Consider the following 17939-nt stretch of genomic DNA (forward strand, 5'->3'; position numbering starts at 1 on the left):
AAGAAGAATAAGTTCTACTGTTCCCCACACTGGTAGGGTGTTATAGATAGTTCACAATAACCTGCTATGTACTTTATAAATAACTAGAAGAGTGGAGCATGAAGCTTCCAAACATAAAGCAATGACAGGAGATGGAAATGTTAATTACCCTGATGTGGTCAGTATACATTGTTTTCATGTTTTGAAATATCACACTGGATCTGATATATATATATGTACAATTATTATGTGTTAATCCAATCACTTAATTTTTGGGAGATAGAAATGCTGACTACCCTGATTTGATCACTACACATTGCATATGCATTGCAGTGACTTATCACACTGTACTCCCCAAATAAGTACAATTAAAATATAAAAGCAACTTAAAAAGAACAAATGGCTGTGCAACCGCTTAGCATAGGACATGAAGCACAACTGGTTATAGGAAATGATTTTCTGGATCCAAATTATCCATAATCCTTTCCTGGTGTCACTCAAACTCTCAGATGGAAGACAAGAAGTGTTTGTCATTAACTAGCACTCTCCAACCTTCAACCTGGGTGCTCCTATTTCTTGATGCTACCATATTGCTTAAAAACAAGCAAACAAACCAAATAAAAACAGAGTGAGACAGAAAGAAAGAAAGGATGAAAGGAAGGAAAGGGACAGAGGGAAGGAAGGAATATGTAAGGAAAGATGGAAGAAGGGAAGAGAGGGAGGGAGGGAGAAAGAAAGGAAAACAATGACTCTGAATTTTTTCTTGCCTCTGGAAGACAAACAGGAAAAAAATTCTATCCTTTTCTCCCTCCCTGGATTTTCTCTTCATGCTTAAATCTAGGTCTAGTATAGAATTGATTCAACCTTTGGCAAATAGTTCTTCCTGGGCTATAACTTTATCTGTCTTAGGAAGGACCAGTGTCTTCCTAATAGGTGAGGAATCCTGGCCTATGGTCCAAGTCCACATCTCCACTGGATGTGTGCTTGACTATTTCAAGTCCAGTCTTGCTGGACATGGTGGTTCATACCTAATAATCCTAGCACTCAAGAGGCTGAGGCAGGAAGATGGGTAGTTCTAAGACCAGCCTGGGGCTACATAGCAAGATTTTTGTCTCAAAATAATTTTTAAAACTGGAGTCCAATCTTAACAAAGTAATGATGAAGGGAATTTATTGGCTTAGCAAATGTTGTCTGGAAAGAGGAAACAGGATGGTTGGTTTGAGGAATGGCCAGAGATTAGAGCGAAGAGGATGCTTGCCAAAAACACATACTATGGCCTAGAGTCAGGAAATGACTATAAGAAGAAGACTTTGAGGTTCAATGGTTACTGAGGACAAACAGAGAGACATTGTCAAGATGACTGAAATTTCACATTCCAAGTCCAAGGAACATTAGTGCTAGGGACAGAAGCTTGAGCATTGTAGAATAAGATGATGAACTTGTTTTGAGACTTAGTAGTTTGGGGTAAGGACAGAAATTTCAAGGGGGTATCCATAAGTGGTTTATATTTTAACCATACAGATCAGATTGACCTTAGGCTAATGCTGTAGATTTAGGGACAATTGATTTGGGCAAAAGGGTAGAAGCCATGGACTAGAGATGAAGTCTTCACAAAGACACCTGAGTTTAATGGAGCCCCCAAAGTTAGACAAGAGAAGAGAAAAGGGATATAGAAAAGGAGCTACAGAATGAGTTGTCAGAGAGCATAAGGCCAAGGGTAGGAAAAATAGTTTCAATAATATGTACAGAAATGGAGACAAATATCCTAGCCCTGCAAAGATATCAGAGCTATAATCCATAATTTAGGTAAAATAAGTGTCTTTTCTTCCACTTGCTTTGGTTGAAATTAGATACATGCATCAATGAAAGGTGAGAATACAATGTCGAGTTGAAGCAACAATAGAGTGTCAGAGTATACTTTATAGACAAACCAAATCTTCATTCAAAACATTTCAGAAGCTCTTGAAATGCCCTAAATCCTGAACTTTGGCAACTATGCCACTATTAATTTGGGGGACCATTTGGTCTAAGTTGACTTCTGCACAATTAATAAAGGAAATGCTTTTGAACAATTGGGCTGTGTTATTTTGCCTAGAACCCAGGACTGATCTTAGGAAGTGGATAGTTCATGTCAGATTGCCACATTTCAAGATGAACCTAGATACCAGTATATAAAGGCCATAGGTCAGAGCACCCTCTTCCTGGTTAAACAAACCCTAACACTCACCCAACAAAAAAGAACCTACTTCCCAATTTACCACCCCACTTTTGTGTAAACTCCCCTCTCCTTCTCAGTCCCTGTAAGTCAGCCAGATTGAGAGATGGGGGTGGAAGTCATCATGGTGACAGAGGAAGCCCAAAGTGGGAGAGAGACAAAAATAGTGGGGCAAGTTTCTTTTAGCCAAATATACTGCCTCCTACCTTTCTTAGACGGGCTTCCTTTGAATCAGAGAAACACATTAGAGGTAAAGAGAACCACTGTTGTGCTGGAGAGATGGTGGAATGCCTGAACTCTTCTTTAAAATTTTCTTTTCTATGACTTTCAGGTGATCATCAGTATAATCATCCGATTTTAAGCAGTGCTACCCAGACCCCTACACACGGTGAGAGCTGATTGAGAGCACTATGCACTCCATCTTCATTCCAAGTGACTCCATGCTAACTTCCAATGCTTCTCAGAGCATTGGAAAAATGGTCATTGACTCATTGAACCTAAGGAGGTTTAAGGAGCCATGTGCCTACCCTACTCCAGGGCCACAAAAATCTTCATTTTCCCTTTGAGACCATTGTCGCCTTGGTGTTTCTACCTCTGTCATCAGAGTGATTTTCTGCCATGAAAGGAAAGAAGCTCAACTTTTAACTCATTTGTATTTGCAATCTATATCACTTCTTGCAGTCATAAATGTCATATGTCCATGGCAAGGAGATTAATGCTCTCTTTAGCCCAAAGCTATGTGTGGTACCATTTACAAATGACATGAGAGTTGGTTAAACTACTTTGATCCTCCCAAAACTAATGAAGATTTGCTGAAACTCAAAACTTATTTGGGCTTTAGTCTCTTGTTAGAAAAAGAAGCTGTAAGTTGTATAGCAATACAGTGCCAAAGGGCTGCAAAACCACACTTTCCTCTTAGGTCATATATTGCCCTCTCATCAGATCACAACTTAACATTTGGAACCATGTAGAAAAATTATTTGCAATACCTGCTCAAAACTCAATAGAACATAAGGCAGCCACGTAAAATGTGAGCTACCAGTCATTCTTGTCTCTTTGCTATGAAAGAGTACATTCACTCTTCAAATTATCATGAGAGAAAATCTTAAAGATAAACTGGACAGCCCATGTGGAAGATATACCATGCTGTGCTTCAGCATTGAGGTTGAGGGGCATTTTAATTAGAAGGAGGAGAGTGGAACAGTTTGAGATGCCCCTCTGTGCTATGCACCTAGTGGAAATATGTGATGAAAGTAGCAGGATAGTCAGATGTTTCAGGCTGTAGGGTGTAAGAAAAATGAGAACTGGGAGAACCTGGGGAGAGGTTGATGTCCATGGTAATGACAGTAGGAACAGAAAGGTGGATTGAGCTATAGAACATTTTGAAGAAAGAATTAGGAAAGCTTTGTCACTCAGTGATTGTGGTCAATGAGAGCCAATGATGAGTAATATAGTAAGCTAAGCTTGGTTAGAAGGTTGGGGTTGGGTTATTAACACCATGTAAGGAATAAGGTGAATAACAGTATACAGGGGATGGGGTTGTCAATGGGTGAGTTTGGATCTGGACATCTAGAATTTGGTGGATATAGGAAATGCAAGCAAAACCATTCAGCAGACAGTTAGGAATTGAGTCTAGAAATAGGTTAGAACTGAAGATGCACAATGAGCTTTGGAGGCAGTAACAGAAGCCTGGAAGGGGACAGTCTATGAAAGAATCTTGAAAGAGGAAAGTAGGAGGAAAAGACAGGGAACCTGGTTTGGTGGGGTGATGCTTATGGAGATGAAGTAGTGGGAAGAGGAGCAGAAAAAGACAAGCAAGGAGAGCTCCTGACTGCTCAGTAACACTCGGGAATAAAACAACCCCTGAGCTGAGTTTCCTCAGAAGGAGCCAACACAAGCACAGACCCCTGAACTCAAAAGGAAGGACTGTGCCCCTCTTTCTTTTCCTGTCTTCTCTCTTCCAGCTTGTGTAAAGAGATGAGGGAGATAGGATCCTCAGCCTGGCCTTGAGGAGCTCACAGTGCAGTGTGGGCAGAGTTTTCTCTGCATTGGTTTTCTGAATGTTACCCTTACCCTTACCCTTACCGTGGGAATTGACGGAACAACTATTAAGAAAGGAGGAAGTCTGTGTCCACTTGATTGACCAAAGAGCATTCACTGGATCCTTATTTTGGAGCTTGCAATAGGAAAGAATCAGGAAACTTGGAAACTAAGAGCTGTGATGTCAAGGAGATTGCAATCCTTAGAGGTCAATAAGACCAATTCAAGTCAAATTATTAGTGATCGATGTAGAACTGACTAGAAGAGGAATGTGAGCTGGAAGGCTGAAAAGATGTAACAGGGTCACAACCCAGAGACTTGAATAAAGAGAGAATTTGATAGAGGAAGGATAAAGAAGGATATTTCAATAGGAGAGGGAACATGAGCAAAGGGTTAGGGCAATCATGGTGGGGACAGAAGACACAGTAGAGCTAGCCTTGGCTCAGTAGCATGTTTCAGAAACAGTGGTGGGGTAATAGTGTCCAGGAATATGGCATTTGGAAGGGGGTAAGCTGAATGATGCCCTTTTTGGGAGCAAGATGCCCAAGGACAAAGGGAAGTCTGTTTTTCTCCAACATGGCCAGAAGTAAAGAAATAAGAGCTAAGGAATTAGTGGCTATTAACCAAGTCTAGGGAATAGCATTCCCAGCTTCCTGCCCACTTCACTTCCTGACATCTGTCCTATCCATGCCAGGGAGGCTCTTTCTGTACAGCATGTTCTGATCTCTCAGGGATGCAGAGCATCCTCAACTCCCTCACATATGTACTGAGCTGGCATGAACACAGCTGATTGGCTGAGATCCCCTGGCCCAATGCCTAGTGCTGAGGGTGACAATGCAGGCAAGCAGGGATAGAGAAGACAGGAGTTTCCTGTGCTTGTGGCAGCCCTTGGATTAGACCTGAGTGGGCTTCTCTCTGTCCTGCAGTCCACAGAATCCTTGCATTCTAGGATTCAGCACCCGCCAAGAAGTGTGGGAAACCACAGTTCTCCTGCATATCTGTCCCAAATTAGAGTCTTCCACTTCTCAGGACTTCTCTGGCCTTAAGCTGTCTCAACCAAAGAGGGATTGTGTAGCCAGAGTGCAACTTTCCAACAGTCACACTTCAAGAAGTGGTACCACTATCTCCTTGGCAACTGCCTGTTGACTTCTTTCTGTGGCTCCTCCTCCTCATGTCAGTCAAGCACCAAAGCATGCTTACCTTCCTTCCCTGGACCTCTCTTTCTCATGGACCTCCATGCTCACTGTTGCATCCTCACCCAGCCACATACTCCCTCTCCTCTCTCCTGTGTTAGTCCTAATTTGGCCCAGAGCCAAGCTCACCCTGCATGTGCCTCCATTAGTCATCTACTTCCTTTCCCTTTCACCTTGTTCTCTCTTTTCCCAGGTCTAATACTGAACCACACTCCACTGTCCCTCTGCTGAGTTTGTAATCTCAAGGCTCTATTTCAGGGGAAGAAGACCCCATTCTTCTACCATTGCTGCAGCTCCTCCAAAGTCAGAGTTGCTGAGCCTGAAAGCTAGGTTTTCCTACAGCCATTAGGAAAGGGGCAACACTTTCACACAGAAGTAGATGGCTTTATGGCATTCTTCAGGTGCATCAGGCTTACATTTTTTATCAGACAACTCAGTGGCACATGTGAGAAAGAATCTGCAGCTGAGTCTGCCATTCAAAGACCAGTCAACTGCCATGAGGACCGGTGGCAGCCAAAACAGCACCAGCTCTCAAGTTCCAGTTGACACCTGGGACTGAGCATGAAAGAAAATCACAGCACCCTCTGTGTCCTAGCAAAGAGGGTGAGGAAGGCAGAATGGGACTGTATTCAGGGATGAGGCAGAAAGTGGAGAGAGAGAACCTGGACCTTCTCTTCTTGCCTGCCTCAGGCTTTGTCTTCACTAATGCAAGGTACCCCTCCCTTTTATTGCAGAAAAGCCACGGATGAACAACATCCTGACATCGGCCACCGAGCCCTATGACCTCTCCTTCTCCCGCTCTTTCCAGAACTTGGCCCACTTGCCCCCATCATATGAGTCTGCAGTGAAGACCAACCCAAGCAAGTATTCATCTCTGAAGAGACTAAGTAAGTCAAGGTCCCCTGGGGTCAAGGTTGAGGTCTCTGGGGTCTCCAGGGAAACCTCCTCTACCTCATTCTCTTGTCCAGGAGGCTAGTGTGGATCCCAAGAACAACGAGAAAGTTGTACATAGAAGAAGAGAATAGACAAGCCCTTTTCTTTTATTCTTTAGAACTTGAATTCATTCTTCCCATAGAAAGAAGAGAGGCCACAGGATCTTCAGCTCCACACTCCCATATGAGGCAGCTCTTCAACTCATGCTCCAGTTCAATTGCAAGAGAGAGCCTTTCCCAGTCCCACACACCACCTGCCTTCTTCAAACCACAGGCCTTCCTTGCTATATTGCACTACCCTGGAACTGAGGCTAGCGAGGGCAAGAGCTTTCTCTGAGATCCCTCCCAGAAACCCACAAATCAGCTCCCTTTCCAATGCCACCAATATCACCTCATGCACATACCCGAATACCCGAATTCATCTATTAAGTCCAGTGTTCCCCCAGGATTCCCACTCTGCTATTTGAAACCTGGGAGGCTGTGGGCATTGATGTGTTCAAGACACTAAAATATCAAGAAAGTACATCAAGGGACAGCTCTTTGCTTTGGCTTTCTGACCCTCCCTGTTTTCCCTATGGGTCTCTTTTGATGACCATCCACCTGCAGTTGGATCCCTGGGTCTGAGCATTTGCTTAAAGCTGCAGGGTAACCTACAGGTCCAGCCCAAGTTCAGATGCCCTAGGATGAGGGAATGGGACTCAGTAGGCAGACTATACCTACCAGTGACTACCACTCCCTTGGCCAATTGAGGAGCAGGCAGCATTTCCACACTTGGCAGAGACCTTGAAGGCTGCCTGTAGGAGACCTTGTTGCTGAAATTTGGGGGCAATGCAAGTTTGTGTGTGCGTGTCTTGAGGGCAGACAGTGTGAGCTGTGGAGGGCCTACTGATGGAGAGGAGGGAAGAACATCTGAATGAGGTGCCCTTATAGGATCATTTCAGCCTGCAGTGTTATGGGCACAGGCAGAGAATGTGTAGGCTGATGACATGATTGTGTGGGAGCTGGATGCCCATGTGCTGGTTTCCTGTGCATTGGCTTACTCCAAAGAAAGTGTTACTATGTTCCTAAGTTACCAGCTAAGCATTTTCACAAGTGCCTCCTAGCTGTACATCTTTATTCTAGCACAAGGCTGCTTCTGCGACCCAGCTTCCATAAAGAGAGGCTTTAGACTTCATCTGGAAGCTGCCAGCTGCTACTTGGGTAGTTTTGAAAAACAGGTCCAATATATAGATATAGCAGGGAAGCAGGAGGAGCATGGGGTTGGCCTTGCCATTAGCCCTGTCATGAGCTCACTAGGGTACCTGAGGAAGTGCCTTAACCCCTAACTACTCAAGGTAGTCCTTGGACCAGGAGAAGTACCTGAGGGCTTGTGAGAGATGCAGACGCTTGGCACACTCCAGGCCCTCTGAGTCACAATCTGCATTTCACATGCCCCCAGGGATTAGTTTGCACATACAGTGCAGCAGCCCCAAGTCCCTTCTCTGACCCTCAATGTCCTATTCTACAAACTAAAGGGAGGGGTTAACTATGTTATCCTTTGAGGTTTACAGGTCTGTGATTAAGCAAGAGAGCTGCAGGGCCATACCTGAGTCCTAGCTTGGTGTCACCTCATTGCCTTCTCTCTCTGTTCCCTCTGCAGCTGACAAGGAGGCTGATGAGTATTATATGAGGCGCAGGCACTTGCCAGACCTGGCCGCCCGCGGAACTCTGCCCCTCAATGTCATCCAGATGTCACAACAGAAGCCCCGTGAACGACCCCGCCGGCCCATCCGGGCCATGTCCCAGGACAGGGTCCTATCTCCACAAAGGCGCCTGCCAGATGAGTTTGGCATGCCCTATGACCGCATCCTATCCGATGAGCAGCTGCTCTCCACAGAGCGCCTGCACTCCCAGGACCCGCTCCTCTCCCCAGAGCGGACGGCCTTCCCCGAGCAGACGCTGTCGCGGGCCATCTCACACACGGACGTCTTTGTGTCCACACCCGTGCTGGACCGCTACCGCATGACCAAGATGCACTCCCATCCCAGTGCCTCCAATAACTCCTATGCCACCCTAGGCCAGAGCCAGACGGCGGCCAAGCGCCATGCCTTTGCCTCGCGCAGACACAACACAGTGGAGCAGCTGCACTACATCCCGGGTCACCACACCTGCTACACAGCCAGCAAGACCGAAGTGACTGTGTGATCAGCGGGCAAGGCAGGGCTGGGCTGCAGGACAGGGTGGGGCGGGGCAAGGCAGGCGTCAGGAGCAGAGATTCTACCTTTGCTCTTCTCCTTCGCCAGTCCTCTCCATTGGAACTGGGAATGGGCTGACCATGGTCCAGAAAGCCATATACTCGGGGGCAGACCCAGCCCTGATGGCCTGGTCCAACACATTGCAGACCCAGGATCTAGAATAATTGCTGTTTCTCTTTCAATAGAGTCCTTGGGAAGTGGAGAGGGGAGGCCCCTGTCTCTTCCCACCCACTGCCTGCACCAACTCCCTTCAGTCCTCTCCCCTCTCCCCCTCCTGGGGACTCAGTTGCAGGTTCTGTCAGCCAAAAGACCCTCATCTGACCCTGATCTGAAGCTGCCTGGTTTGAACAGCCAGCAGGCCAGTCAGTGGGCTGACCAAATAGACTACTCAGTCTCATTTATTTACCTAGAACCGCATCACAGAAATCTTCTAGTGCCTAAAAACTGCCTGCTCGCTCTCAGCCAGAGAGCTGCTGTGTCCATAAGCACAATAACGATTCTCTTCTGCCTGCTGGAACTCTGGTCCCCAATGAGTGGCCCTTCATTCGCTGACCCAGCCTGGCCCTGTGACAGTCCCTTCAGCCCCAGGACAGAGGAGGATTCCCTTCCTTCAGCTGCCTCATACCTTGCTGGGAACCTAACGCATTCCAGCTGGCTACCCTGGCCCCTCTCCTTTGGGGACTTGGCTCCCCTAGCCCTAGCTGTTTCACCCTCAGGCTCTCTGGAGGTTTATTTCTTGCCCTCCAGAGGGGAGTAGCAATGGGGTGCAGGGATTTGAGAGGTGGCCTCTACCCACCTAATTGTTTCCTCCCTTCCTCCAGACCTCTAGGTCTAAACAATGATGGCTACTTATGCCTGCCTTCACCCCTCTACTGCTCCCAGGAGGTGCCTGCATTAGTGGTCAGAGAGAGCTAGGGTAAGGAGAGTCATGCCTGGGATCACAGGAGCTGACATTTCCATTTTCTAGAACTCTGCCTGTCCTCCACCATGTACCTCAGGGAGGATAGAACCAGAGGCTTCTAGACAGCAGGATGCTCAGTCCCAAAACAAGGAGGACCTTCCTGAGGTGGTATGTGTTGGACCCTGACCTCTCCTCTCTCCTTATCTCTACACACTCCACAGGCCTCTTCTCTGTCCAGAATTCACTTTCTCTGTCTTCCATTCTCCAGTGCCCATCTCCCCTCCTCATCTCCTGCAGCTCCATTACTCTCTCCTGGCTGCTCTTGCCTCAGACCAGTAGGTCAAGGGGGCAGAGACACCTTGGCTGATGCAAACAGAAATGGTACTCCAGGTTACTGGTCTGAGGACTAACTGGGCAGCTACCCATTGCGTCCCTCCCTCCCCACGGTGGGCACTCCAGCATCAGACAAATCCATGTCCACCCTCAGCTCTGTGAGGGGGCCCCATTGCCAGCTCATCTCAGCCCCTTTTTTGTCTCTAATCTGGGAGTGGGCAGGGTGTTAAGCTACTGATGAACAGAGCAGCATCCACCCCCCCCCAAGACCAGGGGTAGATAGATAAGGGAATCCTCCCTTCTCAGGGTCAATGCACATCCCTGGGGTGGGGCTGGAGGCAATTGGCTTCCATGGTCTGGTGACAGTGAGATATTAAACATGGAACTGTCACCGGTCAGACTCCAGTAACCATGCCCTTAAACAGGATTTTACATTCCCTCTGAGTGAGTGGACCTTAAACAGGTGGAGTGGAAAGAACTCTTCAGTCTGTGCCCTGGAAATTTTTAATCCAACCAAATCCACAAACACAGAGAAATCAATGGACTGCTTCTTCTTACAAATTTCAGGAACTCCAAAGCTGTCTTCTCCTCCCCTCCCTGGGCTCACTTCCCAGTGTGAGCAGGAATCCATGGTATGAATCATGAGGGGATGGAGGCTGGGGGTTATCCCTCATCTTCCCCACTGCAGTGCTGTCCCTGGGACCATGGGACTGGGAGGCCAGAGTTGACTCTTTCTGCTTTCCTCCCCACAAACACATAAACCTTCTTAAGGGCTGGTCCCCACAGGTTTATGAACATTTGTTCCAGAAGGTGAGGCTAAGAAATCTGGAAAAGAGGAAGTCAATATAAATATAGAAGCTGATTACTCCCAGAAGCAAAGATGTGTCTTACAGCTGGGGCCCTAAGCCCAGCACCCTTTAACTCTTTAACCCTTGGCCAGTCCCCTTGAAGGCCACCTGCTAGTGAGAAGGGGGAAAGGTAGGACACAGATGGGTGAGACTCCCCTCCCTGGGTGTCTATACATGCACACACTAAGCCAGAGATCTGATCTCATCCTGTGAAAGGATCTTCTAGACACCAAGTCCTTCACTCCTTCGTGGGATGCTTTTCCCAGGCTCCTTCCTCAGCCCTGTCTCTGACACGGTGTCTGTCTGTCTGTTTGTCTCAGGGGTTGTTTGATAGGTTGATTCTAAAATATTTCTCTTCTCAGCCTTACCATGGTCTGGCTTAAAATCTCTGTGTCAGTTAGATCAGAAAATTCTACTGGAATGCTTACTTCTTTTAAAGGATTTCTTCTGCTTCATCCTTGGGTCTGGAAGGGAGGAGGAGAGGAAAGGAAGAGAAAAAGAAAGATAGGTCTACAAACTTGGTCCAATTCAGTCTCCCATTTCAAAATTGAGATAATTAAATCTCAACTGAAACTTGGAGGTACAATAGTTCTCCCTTATTTTCAGTTTTGCTTTACCCCATTTCAGTTATCCATGGCCAACCATGGTCCAAAAATATTAATATTTGTCTTGACTTTCAAAGACAGAATCCACACTCACATAACTTTTATTATAGTATATTGTTACAATTGTCCTATTCCTGTGCCTAAATTATAAATTAAACTTTATCATAGATATGTATGCATAAGAAAAAACATAGTATATATAGGATTCAATACTATTATTGATTTCAGCATCCACTGGGGGTCTTGGTGTGTAGCTCCTGGGGATAAAAGGAGGACTAGTGTATCCACCCATTGATTCAGTTGTCCCATCCAGCTCTATGATCAAGCAAAGTCACACTGACAGGTACATTCACATAAGATAGGGTTCTGGGGCTAGAACACAGATATCACAATTTCCAGCCCTAGCCAAGTAGTGTCCTCTGTCACATGTAGAAAGGCCATCCCTCCATTATTATAAAGTGTTCCTGTCCCTAGCAAAGGAACCCTATATCCCAGGATTTCCCTCTGCTATTTATTCTTTCTTATATGTCTCCATCACTTGGCTAGGAATGGACTGGAGTCCATACAGGTTTCATCTGCCCTGAATATTCTTTCTGAAGATCTTAATATTCCTCATGCCCTCTGCCTTTCCTGTCTCAATTCTTCCAGTGAACTCTGGCTCCATGCATTCGTGAATCACAAAGGCTTGCCAAGAATTCCTTAGCCTCCTAACTGGACACTCCCCTCAGAACTCCCTAATGTCTTGGGCAATGTGTCTGCCCTTTGGAAAGTTCCAACCCTTTCACCAATTGAAATTTCTCCCCCTCTTTCAACTCTCATTCTTATCTCAACCTTAAGTCTTTATGCCAGTTTCCACTTTCCTTCCTCTCATCTCTCTCTTCCTCCTTTTATCTTCCTCCATTCCCTAATTTCTTTCCCCTGGCCCCGCTATAATCTCTAGTTTTGAGAATCAGGGTTCTTGATGAAACTATGGAAGAGTCAGACATTTTTTAGGTCCTCTGTTTGCCTCATTGGTTTATCCTCAACTTCCTACACCTGTGAGATGACACCCAAGGGCACAGGCCCAGGGCTCTCTCCCTTTCAGATCTTCAGGAAGAATGGGAGAGAACTGCCAGGTCAGAGGTGTGATGGCCAGAAGATCAGCTGTGATTCCTGCAGCTGCAAGACCTATGGAGCTCCTGACCCAGCCTGCTACTAGCCCAGAGGCGCAGGCTCTGGCCAAAGATTCATCACCTTGGATGATGTCTCAGCCACTGCTCCCATTCACTCCCCCTTCATGCTAATGTGCATCACAGCTTCCCCTTTGTTCCAAAAGATTTGGGGGCCTCATAACTTGCCAAGCATGGAGGAATATTCATCCCAATGTCCCTACCACCAAACACAATCCATCTCCTTCAGAGATACCTTGGTTGCCACCAGCCTCCCATCCTGATTCCTTCCACAGGCAACTGTGAACTCGACCCAAGGTAATAGTTTAGAAGAGCTGCCAATCTCTTGGCCCCGAGAAGGCACCTGCTCTGAGAAACTGGCACATTACCTCCTTCTACATCCCAGTCATCATTTCCAAATCTGGGAAACATTGCTCTGTAGTGTTTTCAAGGAAGCTTGTGTTTTAATGAAGCATTTTTCAAGGTTCAAATGTTATTTTTCATAAATGTGGCATTTTAATGGCAGATGTAATATAAAAGACAAGTCTTCCTGCTTCTATATTTGATTTTGGAAGGCAGCATATTGAGGAGAAAAGAGCACAGGGCTGAGGCTCTGGAGACCTGGCTTCCAGCCGTGGCTTTGTCTCCATCCTGCCATGTGACTAAGGGCGAGTCATTTTCCCACACAGTGCCTCAGTTTCCCCATCTATAAAACAGGGGGCTTTGACTAGATAAGCCCCAAGTTTCATCCAGCTCTCTTACATTTTAGGGCTTTCATTCCTCATTGTTACCCCATCCTTTCTCCACATTCCTCCAGCTAAGCAGCACCCCTTCCATTATGCTTGCCCCACTCCCACTATGCTTGACCCACAGTGACATACTCAGATGTCCTCGATAGCTACCAGACTCCTCACCAGAGCTGGGATGGGCCATGTGGACTTGGCCACCCATGGATGCTCTCAAATCTGAAAGTTAAGAGCCTGACTATTCAACAGGTCACCAACCGTGTGTCATGGAAGCCTCTCAGACACACCTAAAACCACTTGAGTGTCTGTGTTGCTAGGAAATTCTGAGTTTGGAATTTTCATTTTTGATGTGGTCCTTATAGCTGGAGGGAGGCGGTTCACTTTCAGGAGGGGATGGACTGGAAGAGAAAGGTTCATACGTCTGCCCATGCCATCTGGGCATGGAATTTGAGGACAGCTGGAAAGCACATTCCAAGGCTCCAGAGGAGCACGCTTGGCAAAGGCTCTGTGTAGCAAAGGATGTTATTACATCTACCTTGGGAACATGCATCTTGAAGACTGTGTCTGGACACTGAGGCTCCACTCCAGCTGAAGAGGATGAAGCACCGTCACCTGGGCTGCTGGGAATGGGCACTGACTCAATTCCAGTGTTTTTCTAGCCACTCTTCATGAAACTACTGTCCTCCCCGTGAAGGCTTGTGAAGCAAGAATGGAGATTCTAAGACAGTATCATCAAACAAGTCTTGTAAATTGGCAAACACATTAAACTTCCATCATTCAGAAAAACGATGCTGTGTGTTACCTTAATATCCTCCTGCTGAGGGAGGAGACCCTGCTCAACTTGCTGCCCACCCTTCAGTGACCCTCGAATGTCACTCCATGGGAGGACCCATTCATTCGCTTCATAGTGGCAAATACTCCTCTAGTTCTATAATTCAACTAGACATTTTGTAGTAAATAATTCTTGAAATTCTCTAATAAAAAGCAATTCTTACTGTAATATTTTTAGTTTGGGAACACAATTTCCTAAGGGGGGATTAATGAACATTTTTATGCATTAGCCCAATTTATGGATTCTATGTTTATTATATGGTAGTATTGATGACAAGTAACTTTCTATCCATACCTTTGCACAGTTTCTTCATTATTCATATGTAAGTGTCATCATGAGCAGTGCTCTTGTTACTGCTTTTGTATAAATCTCATCGTTCTACTTACCTGTCAAAGCACATCCTATATGTACTGTAAACAGATATCACTTTAGTAAGATTTAGTCTTAAGGATTTTTTCCACTTTTGTCAGTAACAGGTATTTATGAATTAAAAAAATAAAGCTGTTTCAACATAACCGGTGTCTTATAAAGTAGCTACGTGCTTACTTTTACAGCTTCTAAACCAAAGGTAATTAAAAAGCCAGAAAGGTATGCATAAAATGATTGGAATGGGGCGGGCGGGGGGGGGGGGGGGAGAGGCAGCAGGGAACAAAGCAGGGATGGGCTGGAGGGACTTTGAAGGTGATGAGAGCATTTTGAAACTGGGTTGTGGTTATGGTTGCTCAACTGAATAAATTTAGTACAATCACTAAAGTGTATACACACAATGGATGAATATTAAGGTGTACAAATTAAGCTGTAATTGTGCTTTTGAAAGTGGAAAACAAAATGAATGTAGAGTAGGGAGGTAGACTCAGAACAAGTGTCAAAGGACAAAGTCCACCAATTCAAAGCAGAATTAGAAATCCTATCATTGTATTATACTCAACTACTCCAGTTCCATTTTTCTTGGACATTAGGCCTTAGTTTGACTATAGAATTAGTTCCTGTAGTTACTATGGAAGATTGGAATAAAAATGTTTAACTATCCAGACCACTTAACCCAGGAATCAAGTTGCACCATAAAAATTGATATAGATTTGGAGTTTTGTTCAAGACTCTTTCTCTAAACATGTCTTTTATTAAGTTATTTTCTTTGGCACATGTTTACATTTGCTACTAAGGTTATCTTCTGATCACCAGAACATAGATGTATGTTGAACAAACAAAGTGTTGCTCAACAGGACAGTTGGCAAAACCCCCAAATGCAATAACTTCGTTGTTCCTAAAATCCAGTCAGACATACCATCTCCCCAACTCTCCAACTCTCTTATGATAAAATCCTGCTCATTGGAGGCATTGGTCTTATAATCAAAACTCCTTTTATTTCCTCCTTCAAGAGCATTGAATCTCACAAGCCTGTGTGATTTTCTTGTACATTATACCACATAACCACACACATTCTGGAATGTGTCTACTCATTACAACACACACACACACACTACAAGAAAAACTTCTTCATCCCACTATTAAAAGGAAACCCAAAGGGAATCAAACTTCTGATTAGGGAATTTTAAAAAGAGAAGTACAATTTAATTCCAATGTTTACACGTACATATAATAATTAAATTAGACTAAAACTTACTCTCCAATAGAAACTCTCAGGAGACTTTCCTTATTGAACAGGTAACAATAAAATGTAACTACAATTAAAATCGTCAAGCGTATGGACCAGAGAGTTGTAAACATACCTTACATGCTGCTTCTAAAATACTTAAAAGACTCTTTTCCTCCCTTCCTTCCCTTCTTTCCTGCCTCCCTTCTTTTCTCTTCTTTCCTTCCTACCTACTCCCTTCTTTCTTTTTTGTCTTTTTTGTTTGTTTTGTTATTGAGACAGGGTTTTACTATGTAGCTTAGGCTGACCTCAAAGTCATTATCCTCTTGCTTCAGCTTTCCAAGTGCTGAGATTACAGGCATGAACCACCATGTCTGGCTAAAACACTCTTTTCTTTAATAGGTTAACTAATACCCTCTCAATATCATTAACTTGAACAATTTGTTCAACTTTCTCTTTGACCCTCAAAGGTAAACTGCCATTTAGTCCCTATCACTTTTGTCCCTAATTCCAAATTGCCAAGATCTGAGTAAATGAGCATTTAACATGACTGTCATCAGCAAGCCAAGATCAAAGAAAACTCATGTTGGAAACACTGAGATTCCAGGAATCTTGGACAGCTTTTCTCCCACAATGTCATGTTAGATGCTAATGTTCTTTTTTCTCCTCTCTGATTGAGCATGAAAATAAAATTCAAAACATCTAGTGGGGAGCAAGAAAGATTTTTCCTTCAAGGACCAAGGAACACCAAGGACATCTGGGTTGCAAATGTCAGGAATGGGAAAAGCAGAAAGGGTTTGGGAGCAGAGGAAAGAAAAGCTATTTCTAAAAGCTCCAGAAAAAAGAGAATCAGTAAGTTTATATCATGGATGTGTTGTCCAGTGTCATATCTGGGTCTTGGTTTTCTCATCTGTAACACTTAGGAAACTGGATAAGCTCTAAGATCCTTTTTCTGTCTAATATTTTATAAATTAATAATCACAGAACAATGCTCAAATTTATACCTGGACTTCTCAGTATCTAGAAGTGGTCAAGAGTACCTACCCTGCTGTCATTTTTGGTCCTGCCCATTTCAATCTTCCCATCCTAGGAAAATAGGATGTGTTGAACAGTACTGAACTAGGAGTCAGAAGACCATATTCAGTGTACTGGCTCTGCCAGTATTTTGCGGAGAGTCCTGGAAAAATTTATTTTGCTTCTTCAAATCTCAATTTTCTCACTTAAAACAAATTGAGCCAATCTCTAAACCAGGCATTCTGTAAAATATTACTCTGCTTCTTTAGTCTCTACTTTTTTGGCTTTGGTAAACCTTTTCATGGAACTGATAAATTTAGTTTGTATCAATCATGACAGAAAGGTAGAGTGGGAGGGTAGAGTGGGCTGTGGAAGAGAAAGCCTTGCTGGATCCACTTAGGAAATAATACCTTTCCAGCTGCCAGTATCTCTACACTTGTGTCATCAAGATGGCTACAAAGCAAAAATATGCAACAAGAAGAAAATTATCTCCTCTGTTGGATTTAACTTTCTGTGATTTCTCAAAATCAACAGTTTGGTTGTCAAAGAAATCCTAAAGATTGAATTTCACAGAAAGTTTTCAACAGTTCATGATTTTACTGTCCTTCCCTTAGAAAGAGAGTTCAAATGTGTTTGAGCTCCACAAAAATGAGACATTTTTCCACCCCTAGCCTTAATCTCAATCCCAAATCTAAATTGTAAAGATATGTAGCAACTGCAGTACACTCAATATACTAAGACTTCTGCCCTCATTCTTAGTCGGGTATATTTTAAAGAATCTCATTTAGAAAAACTACTCTCCAGTCATAGAGAAAACGTTTTCTGCTCCATAATAAACATTGTTCCATACATTGGTCTTCATTTTAGACTTAGAGAAAACTAAAAACCATCATCTAAACTTTGCTTCTCAAAATGAGGGCCACAGAACAGCCACATCAGTGTATCTGGGGCTCATTGCAATGCAGCCATCCAGTGCCCACCCCAGACTTTCAGAATCAGAATCTCTGGAGGTAGGACCTTATGATTTGCATATTTATAAGATCCCTAGTCATCATTTTGACTTTTTTTTTTTCAATTTGGAACTTTTTAAATATATGTCAAGAATAAAGACTTTCAATTCTAGGGATCAGAATAGCCTTACGATTTTAGATAACCAGCTCAAATTAGAACAAAAACTGAACTGGTGGCATGACTTAGTGGTAGAGCACCTGCCTAGCAAGCATGAGGTCCTGAGTTCAAACCTCAATATCACCAAAAAAAATATTACAACAATTGACAGATGACTACGTTTTTAGGAAATGAGGAGGAAGCTGAGTGAGTGTGCA

At 44.3% G+C, this 17939-nt stretch overlaps 1 protein-coding gene and 1 long non-coding RNA gene across 3 annotated transcripts in view; one reads left to right on the forward strand and one right to left on the reverse strand.

Annotated features, from left to right (window-relative positions):
* Shisa6 (shisa family member 6) overlaps positions 1-14517 on the forward strand; it is a 297355-nt gene extending 282838 nt beyond the window's left edge. The window contains exons 4-6 of one of the 2 annotated variants that reach the window (XM_020151557.2): positions 2526-2582; positions 6162-6314; positions 7999-14517. In XM_020151557.2, coding sequence (XP_020007146.2) covers positions 2526-2582; positions 6162-6314; positions 7999-8543 — 755 coding nt within the window. In that variant the 3' untranslated portion in view covers positions 8544-14517. The remainder of the gene's footprint in view (positions 1-2525; positions 2583-6161; positions 6315-7998) is intronic. The other variant, XM_074046840.1, reaches the window with a different exon arrangement.
* LOC141413824 (uncharacterized) overlaps positions 1-17939 on the reverse strand; it is a 152158-nt gene that overhangs the window by 107021 nt on the left and 27198 nt on the right. The window lies entirely within an intron of this gene.

Source organism: Castor canadensis, chromosome 11 (assembly GCF_047511655.1).
Source record: "Castor canadensis chromosome 11, mCasCan1.hap1v2, whole genome shotgun sequence".
NCBI classification, from domain to species: Eukaryota; Metazoa; Chordata; class Mammalia; order Rodentia; family Castoridae; genus Castor; species Castor canadensis.